General features: G+C 38.3%; 1 protein-coding gene across 2 annotated transcripts in view; it reads right to left on the bottom strand.

Annotated features, from left to right (window-relative positions):
- Positions 1 to 21,492, bottom strand: part of RSPO2 (R-spondin 2) — a 96,828-nt gene that overhangs the window by 32,702 nt on the left and 42,634 nt on the right. The window contains exons 2-5 of one of the 2 annotated variants that reach the window (XM_042869367.1): positions 14,498 to 14,686; positions 3,903 to 4,046; positions 2,002 to 2,190; positions 1,564 to 1,879 (exon numbers count right to left, since the gene is read on the bottom strand). In XM_042869367.1, the coding sequence (XP_042725301.1) occupies positions 1,860 to 1,879; positions 2,002 to 2,190; positions 3,903 to 4,046; positions 14,498 to 14,686 (542 nt within the window). In that variant the 3' untranslated portion in view covers positions 1,564 to 1,859. Of the gene's footprint in view, positions 1 to 1,563; positions 1,880 to 2,001; positions 2,191 to 3,902; positions 4,047 to 14,497; positions 14,687 to 21,492 lie in introns of those variants that run through there. The other variant, XM_042869368.1, reaches the window with a different exon arrangement.

Below are 21,492 nucleotides of genomic sequence, written 5' to 3' on the forward strand. Positions count from 1 at the left end.
ACTGAATTTAACTCCATTTCTTTTGCAAACGAAAAATCTGTTTCAGAAGTTTTTTTGTATTATGTATCATAAATAGCAACAGTAAAATGTACGTAAATAGAAAACATGCCAAAAGCACTTCATTTGACCCTGTTCAACCAAAAACATCCTTACTTCCTGTGCTCAATTTAATCCATTACAATCTATGTGATTCTATATACTGAGAAGGTTCGGATGAAAGGATTTAACGTAGCTTCTCAACAGATATTTCCAGGGATTACGGCTCTTCGCTCATTGAGTGCCACTAACTGCATTTTTTCTGATTTCCTCAGTTAAAAATTTGAATTATGAAATTTCTAAAATGTTGCATTTTTTTCAAGTCCCAGAATCTCTTCTTTAACAGAAGCAATCTAAAATCCACTTGAGTTTCCCCAAAACCAGCATCACTGCCTCCTGATACTTCACCACGATTGAGAAAGCAGCTAAGCATTCTAGAATGACTAAAAGGGCGGCCTGCTAACTAAATGAAATACGATAAACAAGATTGTAGACCAACTGTGTAGAAAATCATAATTGAAACATACAACAAAGCAGGAGACAAGACATTTGGTACAGTAGCAATCACCAGCACTCAGCATGGAGAATGCACACCAGCAGTTTTGTACATATTTATTTTTTATCTCCAAAAATACAGTCAGGGAATTCCACATGGTGGGAGGACAGGAAAGGACTAGAATCTTTAGGACCTGTGGGAAACCAGCCTTTCACTCTGAATTTGTACTTTCTGAAACAACTCTTCTGATATGTATTGAGAAAAAGAACAAAGATCTTGATGCTGACCAGAAAGTAGATTTCCCGACTAAAGAAAACCTACCTGTATCTTGAAATCCAATAAAAATAAGGTAAATCTTCAGTCTGTGAAATAAATTTCCAGATAATAAAATTTGGCAGAGCAATAAGCATCGATTTTTATGTTATTTTTTCTTCCTTTCTCCAAAGTTGTGCATCTTGTAGGTTTTTTCATCTCATCTCAAGATATATCACTTCTCTTCTGCACTGACAAAACTGATACCAAATCCAGTTATTCTGCTGGACAGAATAACTTTTTTTTCCCTTCTTTAATATGTAGACTACTGTCCTATTTTACATGTATTAGAAAACTAACCAATAAACTCAGAATGTAAGAACAAAGTCTTAAAAAATGTAAATAATTCAAATGATGATGATATGGGCCTTATATCACTTACACCATAGATCATTCTGATGCAGCTTAAGAACTCCACACAATCTCTTATTCGGGTTATGTTTAAAATTACTTGCAATAAGCTCAGAGTGTTTCCAGAAACTTCTACTAATCACAGAGATCTGTATGAAACATTGGTCAGCCTCAGAGTGCAGTGTGCGACACTGCTGCTTACCTATCACATCAGTCATTTTTTGTTCACTCTGTTTTGTGATATTTTTACCAGATCCAGTTTGTAATTGACTGTTACTCCTTTTGTTGTGGAAATGAAATGCATGGTTCGGCCCTGACCAAAACAAGATATTCAGAACAAGTAACATTTTAGCTAATAGCTCCAGCTAACAATGCCACGTGTAAGTTTCTTAATTTAAATGCCCATAACACCAGCACTGTGTGTCACCTGCAGAAACATTTAGACTCACGACCTTTCCTGCAGTGTGCAACACAACTAGATATTCCACAGTCCCAACAGTTCTTATGCTGCAGCTCGAGCTATAACACGTTCCAGTCCTTTGATGAGTTACCTCTTTGAAAAACCACACCAGGAAAACAGTTTCACAGTCCACTGAGAGACTAATCATTGCCATGCTGAGCCTCTCCCTCAAGTCCCGCTGCAGAAATGAGGTCCACAGCAGCACTACCGCCTATCAGCCTCATCTGGCAGAGAAGAGACGGGATTTCTGCTTTAGCTGAGATGAAATGGCTCTGTTTTCAAGTTAGAACTAGGGTTTCTCTTAAGGAATGCTCATAAAGATTTTTGTGGCATGCTCTAGGCTTACCTCCTGGACAATGCCTCACGGCCATTTTACACCGTCTGGACTCCGCGATGGTTGGGCATGGTATCGTATCTTTCACTGGCTTCTTCACTATTTGCCTTGTTCTCGTTTCCAGGCCCCACTTAAATCCACATGTTTTATTATTTCTGCTGCAAGTTCCCCATTCACTCCACTGACCAACTTCACAGCCTTCTGATAAAGCAAAAGAAAACCTATTAGATATTCTTCTGGTTCTCTCCTTCTCTTTTTAAGATTTTTTAATTAGCAAGGAACTTAAATTAGAACGTACTATTTAAAAGATTTACTATTTACTGGCAAAAAATAGAAACAAAATATCTCACAGAATCTGAAAGAATCTTTTCAGTCTACACCACCCCAAGCATAACAGAGTTACACTATTAATCTGCCTGTATGAACATCATGTCAGTCGCAAAGCCCTCCTAAAATCCTGAAATTGATTTAATTTTCCTCTTTTTGATAAATCCTACTCATTTGTAACCTGGATGCGTACATCTCAGGAGTTCACATTTCTAGGTCCTCTTCATCATGAAACAAAAGGACTTTTCCTGAAATGAGGAGTCTGTTCTGATAGCTCCCACACCTCAAGTAAAACACCAAGCTATGAGGCTAACAAAGTTGCCAGAAACAGCTCAGAGTTGCAAAGTAAATCTATACTAAAAAAACACATTTTCAGTTTTACATTCAAAAAAACTAAAGTCTGAACAAAAAAACTCAGTGCTACAGAGTTTATAGAGCCTGCAAAGAATTATCTACCCTGTTCTGAATCAAGAGAGTCAAAATATAGAAGACCAACTTGAGTTTCTACTGCTCACTCTCCTCTTTCTCATCTTTCTCATTTGTCCTGCATGCGGATGTGACCACCTATACACATTGCTTACAGGACTTGAACATTTTTGTTGTTGTTGTTGTTGTTGTTGTTTTTTTAATTTCCCCCTCCACCAGCAGAAAAGTGTTGGTTATAGAATGAATGCCCAGCACAATACGTGTGATACAATCAGCAATCCATATGGGCTGCTATATCCAACTCCTTTGCTTCCCTGTTACTTGCAAAATAGAACAGGGGAGAGCTGTAGAGAAACTAAAAGTGACTCTGATGCCTGTCATGGTTTTATGGCTACTGCTGAGCTTCATGAACAGGGCATATGATCCAACTTGGCCTGTCCCTGGGTTCTGGACTCTGTGAAACAAAAAAGGAGCAGGTAGCTTATGGAGGTGAAAACTCAAGGGGCACTCAAGTTCTCAGCAAAAAGAGGCCTTCCTGACATCTTACAAATTCTGAGTTACAGATTGTACATACATGATGATGTACAGGACAGACCTTTCAGATGCTCAACAGCATTCACAACAGTGTATTCTTTCAAAGTTTGGAAGAAATATATATATATATATATTATTGTGGAGAAAGATATCCAGACACAATCTTTTAGTGAATATTTCTTCATAGGAATCATAGCATCATTAAGGTTGGAAAGCCCACTAAGATCACTTAGTCCAACCACTGACCAATCACCACCATATCACTAGACCACGTCACTCTGTGCCACATCTACCCTTCTCTTAAGCATCTCCAGGGTCAGTGATTCCCCACCTCCCTGGGCAGCCTTCCCCAATACTTCACCACTCCTTCCAAGAATAAATTTTTCCTAAACCCAACCCAAACCTGCCATGGTGCTACTGAAAGCCATTACCTCTTGTCCTTTCACTGCTACCTGGGGGGAGAGGCCAACTCCCACTCCACTACAACCTCCTTTCAGGCACTCACTGTAGAGGAATTACTAAGTATTAGCTTAAAAGCAGTGTCATCAGCAATCAAACCTGGCCACCTGGCAAAAAAAAAAAAAAAAAAAGTGGCTTCAGCAGCACTGCTGGGCTGGAAGACTCACCCACACATTCCATGAGTTCTTCCAAGGCAGCAAATCCAGGTGGGCAACCTCTGAAACAGCGGCCTCTGTGGGAGTAGAAGCCAGCTTTGCATTTGGTGCAAAAGTCTCTGCTGAAGCAGGAGTCGCAGTTTTCTATTCTGCATCCTGAATCGAAAGGATCATAAGGAACAAAAATGCTGCTAAGTTAGGGGAACCATCAAATTGAAAGGATTTATAAAGGAATAGAATAGCAAAATCTTAAGAACTGTGTTGAGAAATACTGCTATCTCAAAATCTATCCACTATTTAGGAGAAACCAGTTAACTGTATTGCTTGTTCCATACATCCTTTTAATTCTATTGTATAATAAACAATGCTGATAAAGCTTCCAACTAAATGACTTCTGAGCTGATTTGATCTTTTTGGAGGAAAAATGTACATTATTTTCTGTTTAATTAATATTAAGGAACATAAGGCAAACAGGTCATTTTGGGAATTAGATCTACACTACATGTACTGCAATTGATTTATTATTTGTCATCGCAAGCAGGATACAAATTTTTCCCTATTTCTACCATAAATAATACATGAAAACATTTATTTAGCTTTGTGTAGATACGGAAATCAAACATCTGCATTTCCTACCAGGCAAAAACAAATAATTAAATAGAACTGTTCTGGATGTAACTTCTCTGTTACCATTGAAATCCATGCATAAAAGATAACCGTTATTAAATGATTGAAAGACAAAGCAATAAAAATAATGAGGGGAAAACAAACAAACAAACAAAAACTATTGACTTTTAAAATATAGAATTTCACAATAATTCACAATAATTTCACAATAATTCTGGACAACTATCCTCCTCAGTAGATTACGGACTCGGAAGCAGACCATTCAGAAATGTCTTATTTCATACTAAAACTGGCAAACTGGTAACAAACTAGATAGCAACAACAATATGCACCCCTGTAAAACAGAAATACTTCCATGGAAGGCTATGGAAGTCTCTCATACATGCACAGAAAAAATGCCTGGAAAAACTTTCAAAAGTAGAAGTCATTATATTTGAAACAATAATGAACACATTAGAGCTTATCATTTTTTATCCACTCCTTAAACAAATGTGCTTAATTCACGTAAATTACATTAATTGTATCCTGTCTTCAGCTGAAGTTACAGCAATAAGCATTTGTTACTTGTTTCATGTAATGATGTACTAAATATTTTGGTCATTCACGTCATTCATTTATTTTTCATTCTTCTCTAAAGCAATAAATAAATAAATGAATAAATAACCATAGGTACTTCTGAAACAGCCATTGGTATTCCACCCCCTGCACTGCAAATTTAGCCAATCTTTATGAAACGGATTTTAATATTTATTCATAAGCTTCAGGCTGTAATAGGGCATACCACAACACTTAAACTGAGCGGTGAGAATTGTGAGGTATAGAAACTTTCCAGATCAGCTTTCTTGTGACACTGGACAAGAAATTAGGCAGACAGCATAGAGGGGATTAAAAATAAGAAGAAGAAGCAGAAAATGTTGGCACATCTTTGGTGTAGAAAGGATGAAATAAGAAAGGATAGAAAGTATGAAATAAGAAAGGATAGAAATCAAAATTTGAAGTCCTCCACTGCCAAAGATACACATTTCATTGTGTAGAGACAATCACACAATCCATTTCCTAGCAAATCCAGTATACAGCATTTCTGAAAGGGATTCCTAGAACTCCTGTGCATAACAGCAGCAAAATTTGCCTTCTTACCCACAGTCTTCCTTTAGGAAATTCCCAAGATTTACCACTTCCTTCTCCCAAAGTTTGCACCAGGCTCCAAAGAACAGAACATCAATTTTCATGCAACAAACACTTCAAAATCACTTCCCTAGGTGAATTGTCTGCAAGGTTGTGTTACAATAGAGCCTTTGCCATGACAATTATATTTTGAATACATAGTAGGGGCTCTTGGGCTATGGTTAAGGTTTCAAATATGAAATACCTATTATTTAATCCATATAGGATGCAGTTTGGGGAAAAATACTAAAAAAAAATCTGAACATTTTTGAAATTGAAGCATTAATTCACCAGAGTGATAACCATTCCTGGAATGTGAGATCATTAGGTGCTACTTGTGACATTTCAAACCATTAAAGATGCTCAAGCAGCTCTAAGCCTTGCAGGACAATTGCAATCAACTAAAGAGGTAAAGAAAGTATTCCGAAAGTTAGAAACGTTAACTTTCTACAAGCCTATTTTCAATCACAAACTATCAGAGAAGTGGTGGTACAGCAGTAGAGGCTGAACCTTACCAACAACATCGCAGTACATGTTGTTGCCATGAGATAGATGGCAGTAGAGGGGCAGTCTGACAGAATGATGTTTGATATGGAAGTGTCTATGAAGCCAAGGTGTGGAACTGAAAAAACTGCACTCACTGACAAGCATCAGTGATTGCTGAAGCAAGTGTATGGAGATCAAACAATGGATGTGAGCACAGTGAGGTGGCAGGTGGTGTGTTTCAGCAGTAACAGTGACATGAAAGAAAAGCCACATTCCAAATGGCCACAGATAGCTGTCACACCACAAAATGAAGAGATTCTTGATCAGCTTGTCCACACAAATCAATGGATAATGACCAGGGAGCTGAATATTGGTTTCAGTGCACTGGAAATGATGGTGGCAGTGTTAGAATGTCGCAAATTTTTTGCCAGGTGTCTGTGCATGTGTGCAAATGCACACAATGTTTGTCAGGATCTATTGAACCAAAACAAAGCTGAAGGTAACCGTTTTCTGGATCCAATCATTACCAGTGGTGAGACATGATGTCACCAGAGTCAAATCAGCAGTCCACAGTGTGACAGCGTACGAGTTAACCATTGAAGAAAAAGCAGATAAAGTGATGTGTGGTGCTTTTTGGGATAGGAAATGGATGATCCTTCTGGATTTCCCTGGAACTTGGACAAACCACCAACTCTGACCACCACATCACGACACGGACTAAGCTAAAGGCTCAAACTTCCAGCATCAGGCCAGAGGAGAACACCACCTTTCTCTTGCAAAGATGATAACACCAGGCCTTGTGCCAGCTTGAAGCCCATAGAGCATGTTGCAAATCTTGGCTGGATTATCTTATCTCACCCACTGTATAGTCCAGATTTGGTGCCTTCTTACTCCCATCTGTTCAACTTCCTAGCAATGATGCTGCTGTAGTAGCTGTGAAAAAAAGTGGACCATCTCCACACAGGCAGATTTTTATGAGTGCGGCATGCAGGCTCTTGTTCACTGCTGGCAAAAAAAAAAAAACAAAGCTAGTGGTGGTGACTATGTTAAAAATGGTGTTTTGTAGCTGAGAATTTGCTCTATTAAATTGTGCTCTTTGTACCTCTTGTAGCTCTTATGGAAATAAATAGGAGGCACTACTTTCAAAGCAGGCCTTTTAATTAAGAAAAGTAGCATTTAAAAAGTGGTTTTCTCTTTTACACAAAACAACAGAATAAAAATCTGAAAATATTGTTCACAGTTACTGAGCTGAACTGCTTCCTTCTGATCACCATAGCTTTCAATCATTTGAACTTTTTCATCTTAGCATCTTATTTCTAAGTGTGGTGATGAAAAGTAGAATCCTCCTCAATTTTCTAAAGCCTTTTAAATTTACTAGCTAATTTTAATTGACTGGAACGTGAGACTTTTTTTGTTTTTAAATCATGAGAAGACTCTTGACAAAACCAGTTGTGTGGATTCATTTTACCACCTGTAGATCTAATTGCATAATTAAGATTTTACATAGAAGCAGTTCTGTAAAGGAAGGAAACAGATATTCACAACCCCCAGTATGCTTCCAAAATGCACTGATTTTTGCTCAAAAAATAAACGGAAAATTACAGTCACTATAGGCTTCCAGATAGACAGGGGTAACTGCTGAGAAATTTTGGAGCAAAAGTAGCAAGAAGGAGCCTAGAAATGGATGCTTTGGAGAAATAGAAGGCAGATGTCAAGGAGAGAATTAACTGATTAATTCAGTAATGCAGAAGAACCCTAAGGAGCAATCACATACCTTTGGCAGGCCAACCACTCTTGCAGGGCAACAAGAATCTAGGACACTTACTCTTCAGAACCTGAGTGAAGAAAAGTGCTCCATTGCTGCTGTTCCCATCCAGCTAGCAACAAGAAGTCTGCAGGTTAGAATCCTTACCTCTTCTTTCCCTTGTACTCAATTCTCAGTGGGTCTGCTTCCTACCAGACCCAAATACCTTCTATTCCTGCTTAACATCACGTCTCCCTATATCCCACTGGAACTAACTACCAGCTACTACATAGCCAGGATCTCCCAGACTCACTGTTGCACTCTCACTGTATCTCATCTAGCATAGTTTTTTCTTTCTAATGTTCCTATCTTGGTACTCAAAGGGAAGTTACATTATTGTTTCTGTCCTACCAATTCAAAAGGTATAAGATACCCATAAAACCACATGAAAACCAGACATCTTCCTCTGGTACAATCTTCATATGTCCATACTTCAAAATGCACTTAGAGGGGCCCAGAGAAATCTGTGCTATATCTGATTAGCACACTCCACTTCTAAACAGATGGCACTTTTTAAAGTGTTACACCATATTCCCACAAGAGCTGTATGTAAATGCTACAAGATTCTGACTTCACTGAAATCCATGGCAAAGGTCCTAATTGCTGCAGCAAGAGCAATTTTAAACTAGTAAGTTTTTTTTATGCCATCAGATAGACCACAGCCCACTGTAATCACCCTAATGGACAAAAACAATATTAAAACCCCCTGAAGAGATACAATCTGTCATGACAAATATGCATTTGCAGAATGACAAGTGAGAAATGAAGCAGTCAGAAAAGCTGACTTTCTACAAGTCTATTTTCGATCACAAAGTGTCACAGGAGAGGTTGTAAATACACAGCTCCGTGACTTCACCTCTCAGGGGAAAGGGTGGAAAAGAAGTCACTACTTTGGTGAAGCTGAGATGGGCTGAAATTAAGTTGAAGCGCACTGCTGAAGTGTCTTCAGCGGTTGGATGAAACAAAGCTAAACAAAGATGTATCCCACCGATAGAGCTCTGAAAGCTTGATTTGTGATACAAAACATATACTGACTCTGATAGAAAGTCTATTGGTACTGTACAATCTGTTAATTTAGCCTGAGAGAAGAGTAAGAACTTAAGTGACATTTCAGTGCAGCACAACGATAGATTATGATACGTCACAGTGCTTCCATGCTTGAGAACAGCTACAGAACATACTCAAGAAAGAGGCATCACCATCACTCCCTGCATGAACTAGTACCATGCTCCCACCTCAACCAATGGTCAGGAGACCCACAGAACCGGAGCATCAATATCTTTTTGTCCTCTGGAGGAAGAGACTATCTCCCTCAAAAGGGTCACTGTCAGAAAAGACTCTTAAAACAGAAATTTAAAACAACTTAGACTTTGCTTACTGAAACAGAGTAGCAAAAAAATTAGTTGTGGGCAAAATTTAGAAATCAAACTATTCTTCTACTTAATTTTCAGTAAGCAAAGCACCCCATGGTACTTTAGAAATAATTTTCTTCCAAACCATTTCTATTATATTATTATTTTATGTAATAGTCATGAAGCTTGTATCAGTCAATATTAGAGAAACCAATCTGTTCTAGAAAAATGGTATTTAGCTAATCAGCAATGAAATATTTGTTTTAGGCTTTGTGTCATTTATATTGATGTGAATACTGATATTGTATATCATTACAAAAATATATCTAATTAAGGTAGATAAAGTTTTCAATATTTATAGGGCACTACAAAAATGGTAAATTAAAGAACTCTGGAGGGAAGAGGCCTGGATTACAAGCCAGGTCCAATGGACTACAGTCATAGAAAGGTTTCCCTGGCCTGTGTTGACTTCCTGACAGTCATGGTAAGACAATTCTACTAATTCTTCTGTTATAATAAGCATTAAACAATTGACAGATTCATATTTTAAGGAAAAAAAATCAAAAGCCTGGGAATTCAAAATATAAATTAGACTTTGACCAGGTACATATGTTTGGTCTGATCAATAAAAAAAAGCACTCCTGTGAATACTCAAGTCTTTACCGCAGTTAAAGTATGATGTTATTAAAATAAATACTGTCCTTCCACAGTACATCTGCAACTAGCATTTAAGATGCCAGAATAAGCTGAATTGTAAGGAAACATAATACCTTTGAAAATCAAATTGAAGCATAAAATGCTTCTACTCCTACTCTCACCTTTCTTCTGCAGCCCTGGTGCTCCAGTCTTTTCCCCAGGCTGCCATCCTGACTGCCTGCTAGCACTCCTTGGCACTCCATACCACCTCCTACACTGATTCCCATGCAGAATTTCCCGAGCTAGGAGACATTTCAAAAATACAGCTGGACTACACATTTCATAGAATCCTTAAACAGTTTAGAAAGATCATCTAGCTCCAACCCCCCGCCGTGGATTTCATAATTCACCTTGAAGACAGAAGATAAAGGCACATGGGGGACAGACGGGGCTGTTAAGAGCAGAAGATATGGCCAGAGCTAAAGTAAGCTCTGATGTGAGCAGGTCTTGTAAAGGATGGAGAATTAGCTGAGTGACTGATGGATTAGGGGAGATTTAGGCTGAATATAGGGATAAGTTTTTTGCAATCAGAGCAGTGAAGCACTGGAACAGGTTGCCCAGAGACGTGATGTATGCCTGCCCCTGGACACAGTCAAGACCTGAGCAAACCATCTAGCTGTAGAAATATCTGTTCATTGCAGGGGAGATGGACTAGTTGACCTTTAAGGGTCCCTTCCAACTCAAACAATTCTGTGATTCTATGAAAAAACAGAGACCAAAGCATCAGTTGGCTTTAAGGAAATAAAGGAGTAAAATCACAAGCAAAAGAGCTTCAGACTACAAGGGTGCTAACAAACTCCTAAACAGAAGAGACATCAGCAGCTGAAGGATTTAGTATTAAAACTAGAAATTCTTTTCAAGCTGCAGCTTTCGGCAGTGGATGAACACGAGTCTGGAGAGCAACAAATGCAGCCACTTGCCAGTAATCATTACTGAAGTTTACCCCAGGTCTATCATTTCACAGAGATCAGTGCTTGCGATATAAAATGCTGCTTATAAAATACCATAATGAGGATTATTATTATTATTTTAATAAATTCACTTACTAAACACTTAATACAGTTCTATTACGTTCTAATCTCGATTTATTATTAGTTGAGATCGTTTAAACAATTGCCAAACCACAGTGGTTTCAATTAGTATTTTACAAATACACAACTGCTATATTAAATCTAAATTGACTACAGCATTAAGAAATCTTTAATTCAAAGCACTATTAAGATTTTTTCTTGCCAGAATGGTGAAAAATACAAAATAAGGTCAAAAATTAAAAAAAAAAAAAAATTAGGAACATGACCAAATACTTACCAAGAAGCACTTGAACAAGGAAAAAGTAGTGCAAATAAATAGAAAAAAAAAAAAGTCTGATGCCTCTGATGCCTGTACCATAATTGTAAATAAATAATTAAATAAACAGCCTCTGAGCTTTGTATGTTCTGCTATATTATCTAAGCAATAATTAAACCATTAGATATCAATGATATCTTGCTATTTTGTAAGAAAGCTTAAAAAAAAAAAAAATCATTACCTCTCTTCACACAGTGAATTAACTTCATGTGTATCATAAATAACGGGTTAATAAGCTAGTTATTAAAAGCTTCTCTTTATCTTGTTTTCACTGAAGGCACATGGAACAGCTAATGACAATTTTAGAAATACCTGGTCCTCCCATGAGGAAAGAAGGTGAACATAAACAAATGGAGTTGCCAACTCAAGCTGAAGGGAACTGTGATTTCTAAACTGTTACCAGGTCCTCCGCCAAAAAACTTACCACAGACACTGACCAGGTTGGAAGGTTCAAGACAGGCTTGAGAGATTAATTAAACCAAAGTTGAAACAACCACTGTGGTGACAGAGTTCATTCTATTCTTTTATTCAAATTTATTGTTTTGTTTTTCTCAGAAGATTTATTTTTCCTCCTCGCTTCAAAGTAATTAATTATGAAAATTTCTTGGAAAATTAATGAGGTGTAGCACTCTTCTTGGGCACTCTTGTGGAGGAAAGACCCAACACTTTTCAATTTCATGTTCAAGTGTTTCGACTTCAGTGTTCCAGATGAAAATAAGCAGGAAGCACTACACTGATTTCTAGGGAAAACCAATTTAGAAAGTACATGATTCACTGTTACTAGAAAAACAGTCTAGAACTATTCAGCAAATTCAAGAGACACATACTGCTTACATGTAGAAAAGAAAATCAGCCTTGAAATTCAAAATTTCCATAATTTTGGAGCTGTTGCACTTGGCTGTAGTATTTATTGTGTTACGTTTGGCACTAACTATGTTTGGCTTTTAAAATCATGTCAACATTTTCCATAAAAATATGTTCTATAGCTTCTTGAACAAAAATGGGCAAGTGTTCCAGTAATAAAACGTTAAACAGCGTTTGTGCCTGTAAAGGCATTAATAGGGCAGAAATCATTTCAACCCAAGTAATTCAAGCCCTATAACTCACAGACAGATTTTAGTGGAGCCAGAATTTTTATTATTTTTAGCTGAGATAATACTATCTGAGCAATAGTCTGTAACAAGCTGTAACTAAAAGTATCTGACATCAAATAGGAAGAAACCTATTCTATTTTTCAGGAATGTTTATTTTATCTCAGCTTGAATCCACAAAATGTCCATGTCCACAACGCAACGTGTGCACCATGCAAGATCACCAAACCAAGAGCAAAAACGCAGATATGATTTATAAATACACCAGTTGGCGATCACACCAAAATAAAAATACACAGCTCAAAAATCACTGGAGGGGAACCAGCACTGGTCTGGTAAATGCAACTGTATAATTATTCTCAGAGGGAGAGACTGTCAAAGGCATGAGGGTGAGTTAAATATCCAGCACTCAACACATGCCAATATAGATTGGACACAGCCTCACATTTGTGCTTTTCAAAACCAATCCTGTAATTCAGGAAAAAAGGCCACTTTCTGTAAGTGGTAAAAATGTAGAATAAGTGGTATTGAATTCACAGTTCACCTTTTGCAAGCTTTGGGGTTTTTTGGGACGGTTTGTTTGCTTGAAAGAAAGCAAAGAACAACTATCAGCATAGACAACGTTTCCTATCTCAAAAACACAATACAGGCTAATACAAATACATTCATCTATTTCCCAAAACTTTAACAATATTTAAAAACATTTTCATGTTGCCCAGCTTTTACAGCCCGCTCCCAAAAGGCTGAAAGCGGACAAGTTGCTGAATTCACAACCGTGCAATGAAAATTAACGCCAACCTCCTAAATTGTTTTACAGAAGGGATGTATAAATGCTATTCTGCTCTCATTGAATTCTTCATCAAAACCCAGCCACCTGGTACAGATTAGGCAGCACTCAACAGCACTACCTATCACAAAGCAAAGAATACCATATCCACTGCATCCGCACAGGGATCGGGGAGAAACAGGCGAGATGTCATTACAAGGGCTGGAATGTGGCCAGAGCACTGCAGTTAATGCTCTTATTCCAGCCAAAAGTGCCACAGAATGACCTCATAGGCCTGTCAAGATTATGTGCGATCTGAAGGACAGCACCCACTTCCTCACAACACAGTGCATCCCTGTGACATGCTGCAGGACCCACGGGAGAGTGCCCTACATTTAACAAACGTCTGATTAGTTCAGGAAGCAAAGGAAAGCTGTTTCTCACTTCAGGTTCTTCAGTTTGGTGACCTAATTCTGGTCAGACTATGACACATGAAAAAGCTATGAATTAGGGGTGGTAGCAATGATTAATAATCCATATGGGTAATCGTCCATATATGAGCATATGGAAAAATCGATACAAATAGGCACAAGTGCCAGATAGCAGTGAAACAACGTGCAGATATACCAGAGCACTCACAGGCTTTAACAGCCGTACTGCTAGGCACAAACACGCAAACAAGGAACCTTGTTGCACATTAGCAGGTTGTAAATTTCCAAATAAAATGCAGCACTAACAGTGAAAGGTTGTTTGTTTGTTCTTAATAGTACATCTGTTTTATTAAAACAGCAACACTTACATATTAAAACATGTATGTTGTGAGGTGTCTGGTCACCTGAAAATTGTGTCGGAGCAAAAAGCTTGATAAGAAGCCCACCCATATCCCAGTGCGTATACTGGGCTTGTATCTACACAAAGCATTATTAAATATATGCTTAATCTTTTCTTATTTTCATATAAAGGGAATTAATTCTTTTAAACCAAAAATTGCTGCTTAAATCATAACTCTTTCCTAACCTTTGTTTTAATTAAAATTAAAGAAGCAATAACAACAGCTAGGCTAACACAACTATTTAATTTGCTAAACATAACAAATCTTGGTGTGAGTTTGGACATTAGCAAATAAGTTTTTATGAAGATCGTGACTTCTATAAAAATATTTTTTCCACAACATATCACCTTAAAAACAGAGTGTGAATTATGGCTTCCCAATAAAAACTGCATTGAGCCTTCAAAAACATCAACAGAACAAATAAAAAACCCATGGAACTCACTTGAACATCTGTTCATATCTGGTGTTCGGAGTCCATAATATCCTGATGGGCAGGAATGCAGGCATTCACCATACTGTCTCATTCCTTCTCTTCGTAGGAAGAAGAATAACTTATGCTGGCATCTGATGCATCCATTATCCTTTGAACAAGACAAACAGCCTTTGCAAATTGGATTTGATCCATAGCTAGCTACAAAATAAGAAGAAGAAAAATTACACTTTAAGATCATTTGGAAATTATTTTGGCTGGAGGTCCTCTTTGCTGTAAGATGTTCTCTACTGCATGATTACAAATAGTTTTGAAAATGAGGTTCTGCAAGCGTGCTCATTGTCAAGCATCTGCACTGGGAAGTGGATAAAAAGAAATATAATCTCTGTATTTTTAACTAGCATGTACAGCAATTTAATGAACTTGACACATTTTAAATAAAGGTATAAACAAGCAGAGACCAAGATACATAAAATTCACAAGCAAAACATAAACAAAACTTGTATGCTCAATTCTAATTTCAAGCTGAGCATTTAAGTACAAAACAGCAACAAAATATAATAATATTGGCACCATAATCTATGCATCTGGAATGCTATTTCCATTGAAATCCATTATCAACACAGATGCAACTTCTGACTTGTGAACACAGCAGCATTAAGTGTAGCAAACTACAGAATGGGTACAACACCTGCTATGCGCACATCTCTCAGGTACTACTGTAGCACCTTCCTGCACTTCTAGGTCTTTGTAATAAAAATGAAGATGTGATGTGAAGATGTGAAGATAAAAATGAATTATCTCCAAAAAGGAGGAGAATCTGTAAATTTATTTTCTATGAGGTTCTACCCAAAATGAGTTGAATACAACATGCACAGGCATCTCAGAAGAAAGGCATTTGCATCTAATCACTATTTTAGGTCACTAGCTGTTATGCTTTCAACTAAATATACTCTCTTTTTTGTGACTTGAGTGATAGTGCAACAAACCCTGGCTGCATCCTTCCATGCCCTTATGAGCCTTTACTGTTCTGCCTTCCTCCAGTCAGGGAACAGTCCCTGCCCTACACACAGTCAGCTCCTTCTTGGGCGCTGAGTCAGCACAGCAGGTTAGCAGAGGTCTGAAGGCTCAAGTTGTTCCTGAAACCAGAATAACGTAATAATAGTTCTTTCTTAGAAATTGAATTGGTTACAGGACTTCACAGAAGTCTGCCTGTTTACATCTATTTTACTACAAACAAAAGAGAAACATTATACATGAAAAGGGAAAAGTCTTTGAGATGTCAAGAGCATTTGAATAGGGGTCATTCTGACAGCAGCTGGTCCAAAGAGCAAAGACTATGTTTAATTGCTGTGTTTTAAAGTATTCCAGTGTATCTATGCCCTAACATAGTACTCCAATAATTTTATCTTATGCGGATGTATAAGAGCTGTTGTTTAATGGCTGACTTCACCAGCCGAGCTGGGAAAAGAAGAAAGGAAAAAGCCCACCACCCTCTGGAACCAGTAGCTGATAAGCTTTACTCTCACCTTCACACATCTGCACAACACATTCTCGTTCTGTGGCTGCTCCATCCCCCCCAACACGCTTCTCCCAGCTCAGTATGGCAGTGTTCAGCTCCTATCCTGTGCAGAACACTCTGGGTGTGTGGCAGGCGGGATGAGGAGCCAAGAGAGTGGTGGGAAGCTGCTCAGCCTGTGGGACACATTGTGAAGGCTGGAGCTCTCTGAGACCAGGTTCATGTACTAAGATTCTCTTGATGGGAATGGTATCCTTTCTGGTATACATACTACTAAATTCTCACACCCATGCACCCATGGCAAAGGCACATACTACAAGACCAACTGCCTTAAATCCCTGAACCTGTGCACACATCCTGTTGCATCCACTCTCTCTGAGACAACTTCATCTTGCAAATACCCTCATTCTTTGAAGATGTACATGAAGGAAACAGGCAATGAGCTAGGCCTGAGTGCATCCTTTCCCTCTCTGTCACAGGGACTGCCTTTCTGTAACCACATCAAACACAGGACTGTGCACTCCAAAGCAATTGTTGCTTTAACACATGGTGAGACCCGAGTCCCCTTTTAGTTTTCTTGTGTCTCACCTCCAGCAAATCTGTACCTCAAACTCATTCAAGGTTCCTCACAGAATCCTGTGCTTTAAGAAAAAGAATTAAATAGAATAAAACAAAAGTAAAGTTACAAGATGCTTTCCGTTATTCACCACCACTCAGAAACCTTTCTGGGGTTTGAAAGAGTAGTGGTCAGGATCTCATTTCCAGCATGATGTTTCTACCTTGAATCACAGATAATTTTTTTTCTCTGTCCCTCTGGAGCAGCTGCACAATACCGGTATCAAACAAGGCAGCTTCAGCCGTGCCCATCTACCTTTGCAACTGTTGCTCCAGCCCTATGCTGTCTTCTGGAATGAACTAACTTCTTCCACAACATAACCCATGCATGCCTCCAGCAACAGTCCGCACTGGAGAATCTTCCAGGTAGGCAGCAGGAAGACTGCCCTGCTTTGTCCCACAGCCCTCACACCTTTTTTTGGCAGCCATGAGCAGGATCCACCCTTTATACTAGAAGTATGACTTTCATGTGCAGTGCCTCGTACAGCCACACCACCCAACAGCTAACAGTTTTCATAAAAAAAAAAACACTATTCAGTCACACAGTACAATCTTTACATTATTTCAGAGACTGAACAGAGAGAAGCTTATATATGATTATGACTTAGCGCAACCACCCAAAGTGAAAAAGGAACACAAGACTAATTGCACAACAGCAGAGATAAAGCTAAAGGCTGCAATTCTCAATAGTGTGGCTAGAGGAGCACAGACGACATCAGAGCAGATATGTAGAATCCACGTAGGTCATAGTCTCTATCCTCCTTGAACTTTCTCAAATTTTGGCATCTTGGTTACAGAACTTGACTCCATTGCCCAGCTTTCCTTTATCTATGACTGTCCGTGTGTCACTTTCCTTTTTCCCTGTTTCTGTTAAGATGCTTTTTTTTTTGGTCAACCCTTTGATCGACAAGGCAAGTTAAATTATGCTGACTTCCCTGGACTTCAGACATAGTTCTGTACCAACAGACTCTCCTATGACACGGAGCTAACAGCATAAAATGGTCCTCAGTTACCTTGTGTTAGCCTTACTTAGGAGATGAAGGGTTAATCCTTCAAAGCTTCAGATGACACAGAATATATGAAAGAGTAATTCTGTAAGTAGTGTACATTTATCCCCAAATTTTAAGTTGGGTATAGGTTCCCCGAACTATCACATATCAACTGGCCTTTTTATCTCATGAACAACCTAAACGAATTTGCAATTTCTCCACTGTGTTTTTTTCTTCTCAGAACACTGTTGTGAGGTGTAGCATTAAAACCTGTAAGCTGCTCTGAAATCCTCATGAGAGGTGTTACAGATAAAGTACATGTATTTCTAATTAAATGGCTGATTATTGGACACATTGATTTTGGTAACGGGGAGATCATGATGGTCATACAATGATGAGTTTCCCTCTCGCTCTCCTATTTACTAAGTTACAATAAAAACCTGAAAATGCATCAGGTATTTTTTTCTCTTTCTCCACCATAATAGGCAAAAAAGTCAAAAAAAGGTTAGACGGCGGGAAGGGAAAAGAATATATGGACAGAAAATTATTTGTATGCTATAGTCCAGAGTAAACTTTATGAGAGAATCTGAAAATTTCTGACTGTGCTGCTTCGGGCAACTGAACAGCCTGCAACTATTTTGCATACAAAGTTATTGTGAAGTGTATGTCACAGAACTGCCTTTCTTCTACATTGCCATCAGTCATTCTTAGCAGAACTTCACAGGAAGCAGACAAACAACTTCTGCAACCTTTCTTTCAGTTCAACTTGTCTCTAAGCAGGAAAAATCACAATATGCTCTGCTGCTAAATTACTTGGATACTGAGCACATACTTCAACAAATCAAGTATTCCAGCACTGTTTCCAGCATCACATAAGCATGCCATCTTGAAGATATCAACTTACCTTTAGCTCTTTGCCCCATACACACAGGCTATAACCAAGTTCTACAAATCCCTCACCCCCTTGGAAAGCCTTCTCTTTCCATCTCGTCTCTTAACACAACAAATACACCTTATGGTATACAGCTTTCTTAATCCCCAGATAATTGAAAGAGGAAGTAAACGTATCTATGTTCAGCAGTAATATCTATATGTTTCCTTTTGAATTTCTTCATAACAACATATTTTTCCCCTTCTGTATTAGACTGCAAGAAAAAAAAATAACGAGCTTACAAAACATGGTCAGCTACATTCCAAGTTACCAGTTGCGTCACATACAATGTAAAACATCACACTACACTCTCAGTTCTCACATCCCTAATTCAACTCTGCCTGGAACACCCTCCTCGACTCTGTGTGCCAAGCAGGCAGGTTTTCTCTATCCAAATCCCTCATGAAAACTCACTCCTTCCACAAGGCCCACAAATGTTAACCAGTGTCAGAATGCTGCTGTCATCACATCATAAAACCAAAAATGCACACATGCTCTAAGTTAGCACCATCCTCTGGGTCTCAAAGCACATGATTGCCCTGGCTGTCTGTTAACATTGTAAGCTCCTTGCAGCAGGAGCAACGTTTTGTACAGCCACACAGATACATAGCCAGGTGTGAACACTACACATAAACACAAGAGCACACAGGCAGTGTCCTTCTTATTCCTTCGGCTTGCTGCTTCTACAGCTACATTCTAGGGCATCTCTGTACTTAAATAAAAATCGTTTACAGACTTGATTCCCTGTGTTGTTGGGTTTTTTATTATTTTAAATCTGGGATAAAATACGCCAAGTTAGAAAAGGTTACTTGAGAACACAGACTAATACCCAAACACTGAATGAAACACTTCTGAACTGTAGGGGTGTTCAAAGTTTCATGGTTTGGATCCGTATCAAGTAAAATCAAATGTCAGCTAATTACTTTAACTCTTGTCTGGATCAAAAGTATTAAAACCACTTCAGCAATATGGCTTAAAGTGAACTGTTATGACTATTTGAAATCACAAGAGAACGAATGATGCAAAACGAGTCTAGTCTGTTCCCCACAGTAAGACAAGTTGTTCTGTGAGCAAAAGAACTAGCAGCATTTAATTTCCTATCGATTTTAATGTCTTGCAGCCCATACCACAATAACTGCTACCAATTTGTTTCTTTCTTGTACGCTCACTTGCAAGTAGTTACAGGTCTCTTCAGAATCTTGTGTTCACTTCACCCCAAGAACATGATTATTTTTATACAGCTGTAAAAACGGATAAACGGGTGCAAAATCAATTGGAAATAGAAGAAGCAGTAGAAAATAACATCACCTGAACATAATTTCTTTCAAGGGTCAGGACACCATGCTCATTACGATACTAGCATTGCTCACTGCCCGTTCGTTGTGTTATTGGACTTTCAAGTTCTCCGAATTCAGAAACTGAGATTATTGGTACACTGGTCAGGTTAACAACTGTGGTTGCAGCTACACAGACTCTGGTAATTGGATTCTAGCTCAGATCTAGCAAGAATGTCTCTGAGACACTTATCACTGAAAGCAAAACATGAGGTGCACAGATGGAACTTGGAGGAGAGAATCAACTATGAGACTGCTGCAAGCTGCGCTTATTGCAGAAAGAGTAGATTTCATAACCTGAAATTCAATTAATGCTATAAAAGTTATCCCATACTTCTCTCTCCAGTTCAAGAAAATAAACTACACTCCTGTTTGGCATATGAGTTCAGGGTACCTAGGAATTGAACAACTAATACAGCCACATAGATGCACCAACATCCTATAGCATACAAATGTACCAACTCTATAAAACTGCAAAGTCATAACAGTTGAAAATCATCTAATGGGCTACAAAAAGGAGCTGGCCAAGAAAAAGGCATATTTTTCACTCGAGCTATGTAAACACAAGTTTTGGATGAAAAACAAAACAAAAAATGACCAGCTAGACTCTAGATATTGTCTTAATTTAAAAGAATTAAGATATTCGAGGTCAAGGGGCATTTTTGTGATCAATTACTCCAATGCCCTGTACAAAGAAGCCAGAAAACTTGTGCTTTACTAAAACATATCATTTAAGAAACCATTCAGTCTTGATTTTAAAATTGTCAGTGGTAAGGAAACCACCACAACCTTTGTTAAGATATCACAGGGGCTAATCATTCTCACTGTTGAAAACCTGCAATGGAATTCTGAACTTCAAATAGCAACCACTGGACCTTTTTATATCTTTGTCTGCCAGATTGTTAACAGTTTTTCAATGTTTTTTTCCCCAATGCAGACACTCTGATCAGGTCAACTCTTAGCCTTCTCATGGATAAGATAAACAGAGCAAGATTCCAGAATGTCTCACCGCAAGGCAAAGTATCCAGTCCTTTGATCAATCCCTTACCATTTTATCAACAGACTTAGGGACACCAAAAAAGAACACAGCAATGGAAAAGTGACTGTACCAGTGCCAAATACAGAAGTGATACAGCTTCTCTACTATTCCTAGATACTACTCACTTGAAACATTTATGTATTATGTAAGGGTTTTTTTTTGTTTTTAGTTTTTTTGTGTGTTTTGTTTTTTTTTTTTTTTGGTTTTTTTTTTTTTTTTTGCCACGAAGAAAAGACACTGCTTCCCAAGTACCACACTGCTCTGTGTAAGAAGAAGCCATTTTGTTCCCCAGTGCATTCTGCAGTTATTCTGGAAATCACCCAATGATCATTCTCAAGATACTACTGATCCTTAAACACCTGAAATAATTTTCTTCCAAGCTGCCTACCACACAGAAAACTCCCACATTACCTAAAGTGACAATCTTCCTCTGAAGATGAACAAACTGGGGGGTGACATTTCATTTCAATGATTTTGGTGTAAATCTCACTGAATTAATGCTATATAGAATCATAGAATGGTTTGAGTCGGAATGGACCTTAAAGATCATCGTTTCAACCCTCCTGCTATAGGCAGAGAC

Source organism: Lagopus leucura, unplaced genomic scaffold (genome assembly GCF_019238085.1).
Source record: "Lagopus leucura isolate 7727_CA_CO unplaced genomic scaffold, USGS_WTPT01 Super-Scaffold_100002, whole genome shotgun sequence".
Taxonomy (NCBI): Eukaryota; Metazoa; Chordata; class Aves; order Galliformes; family Phasianidae; genus Lagopus; species Lagopus leucura.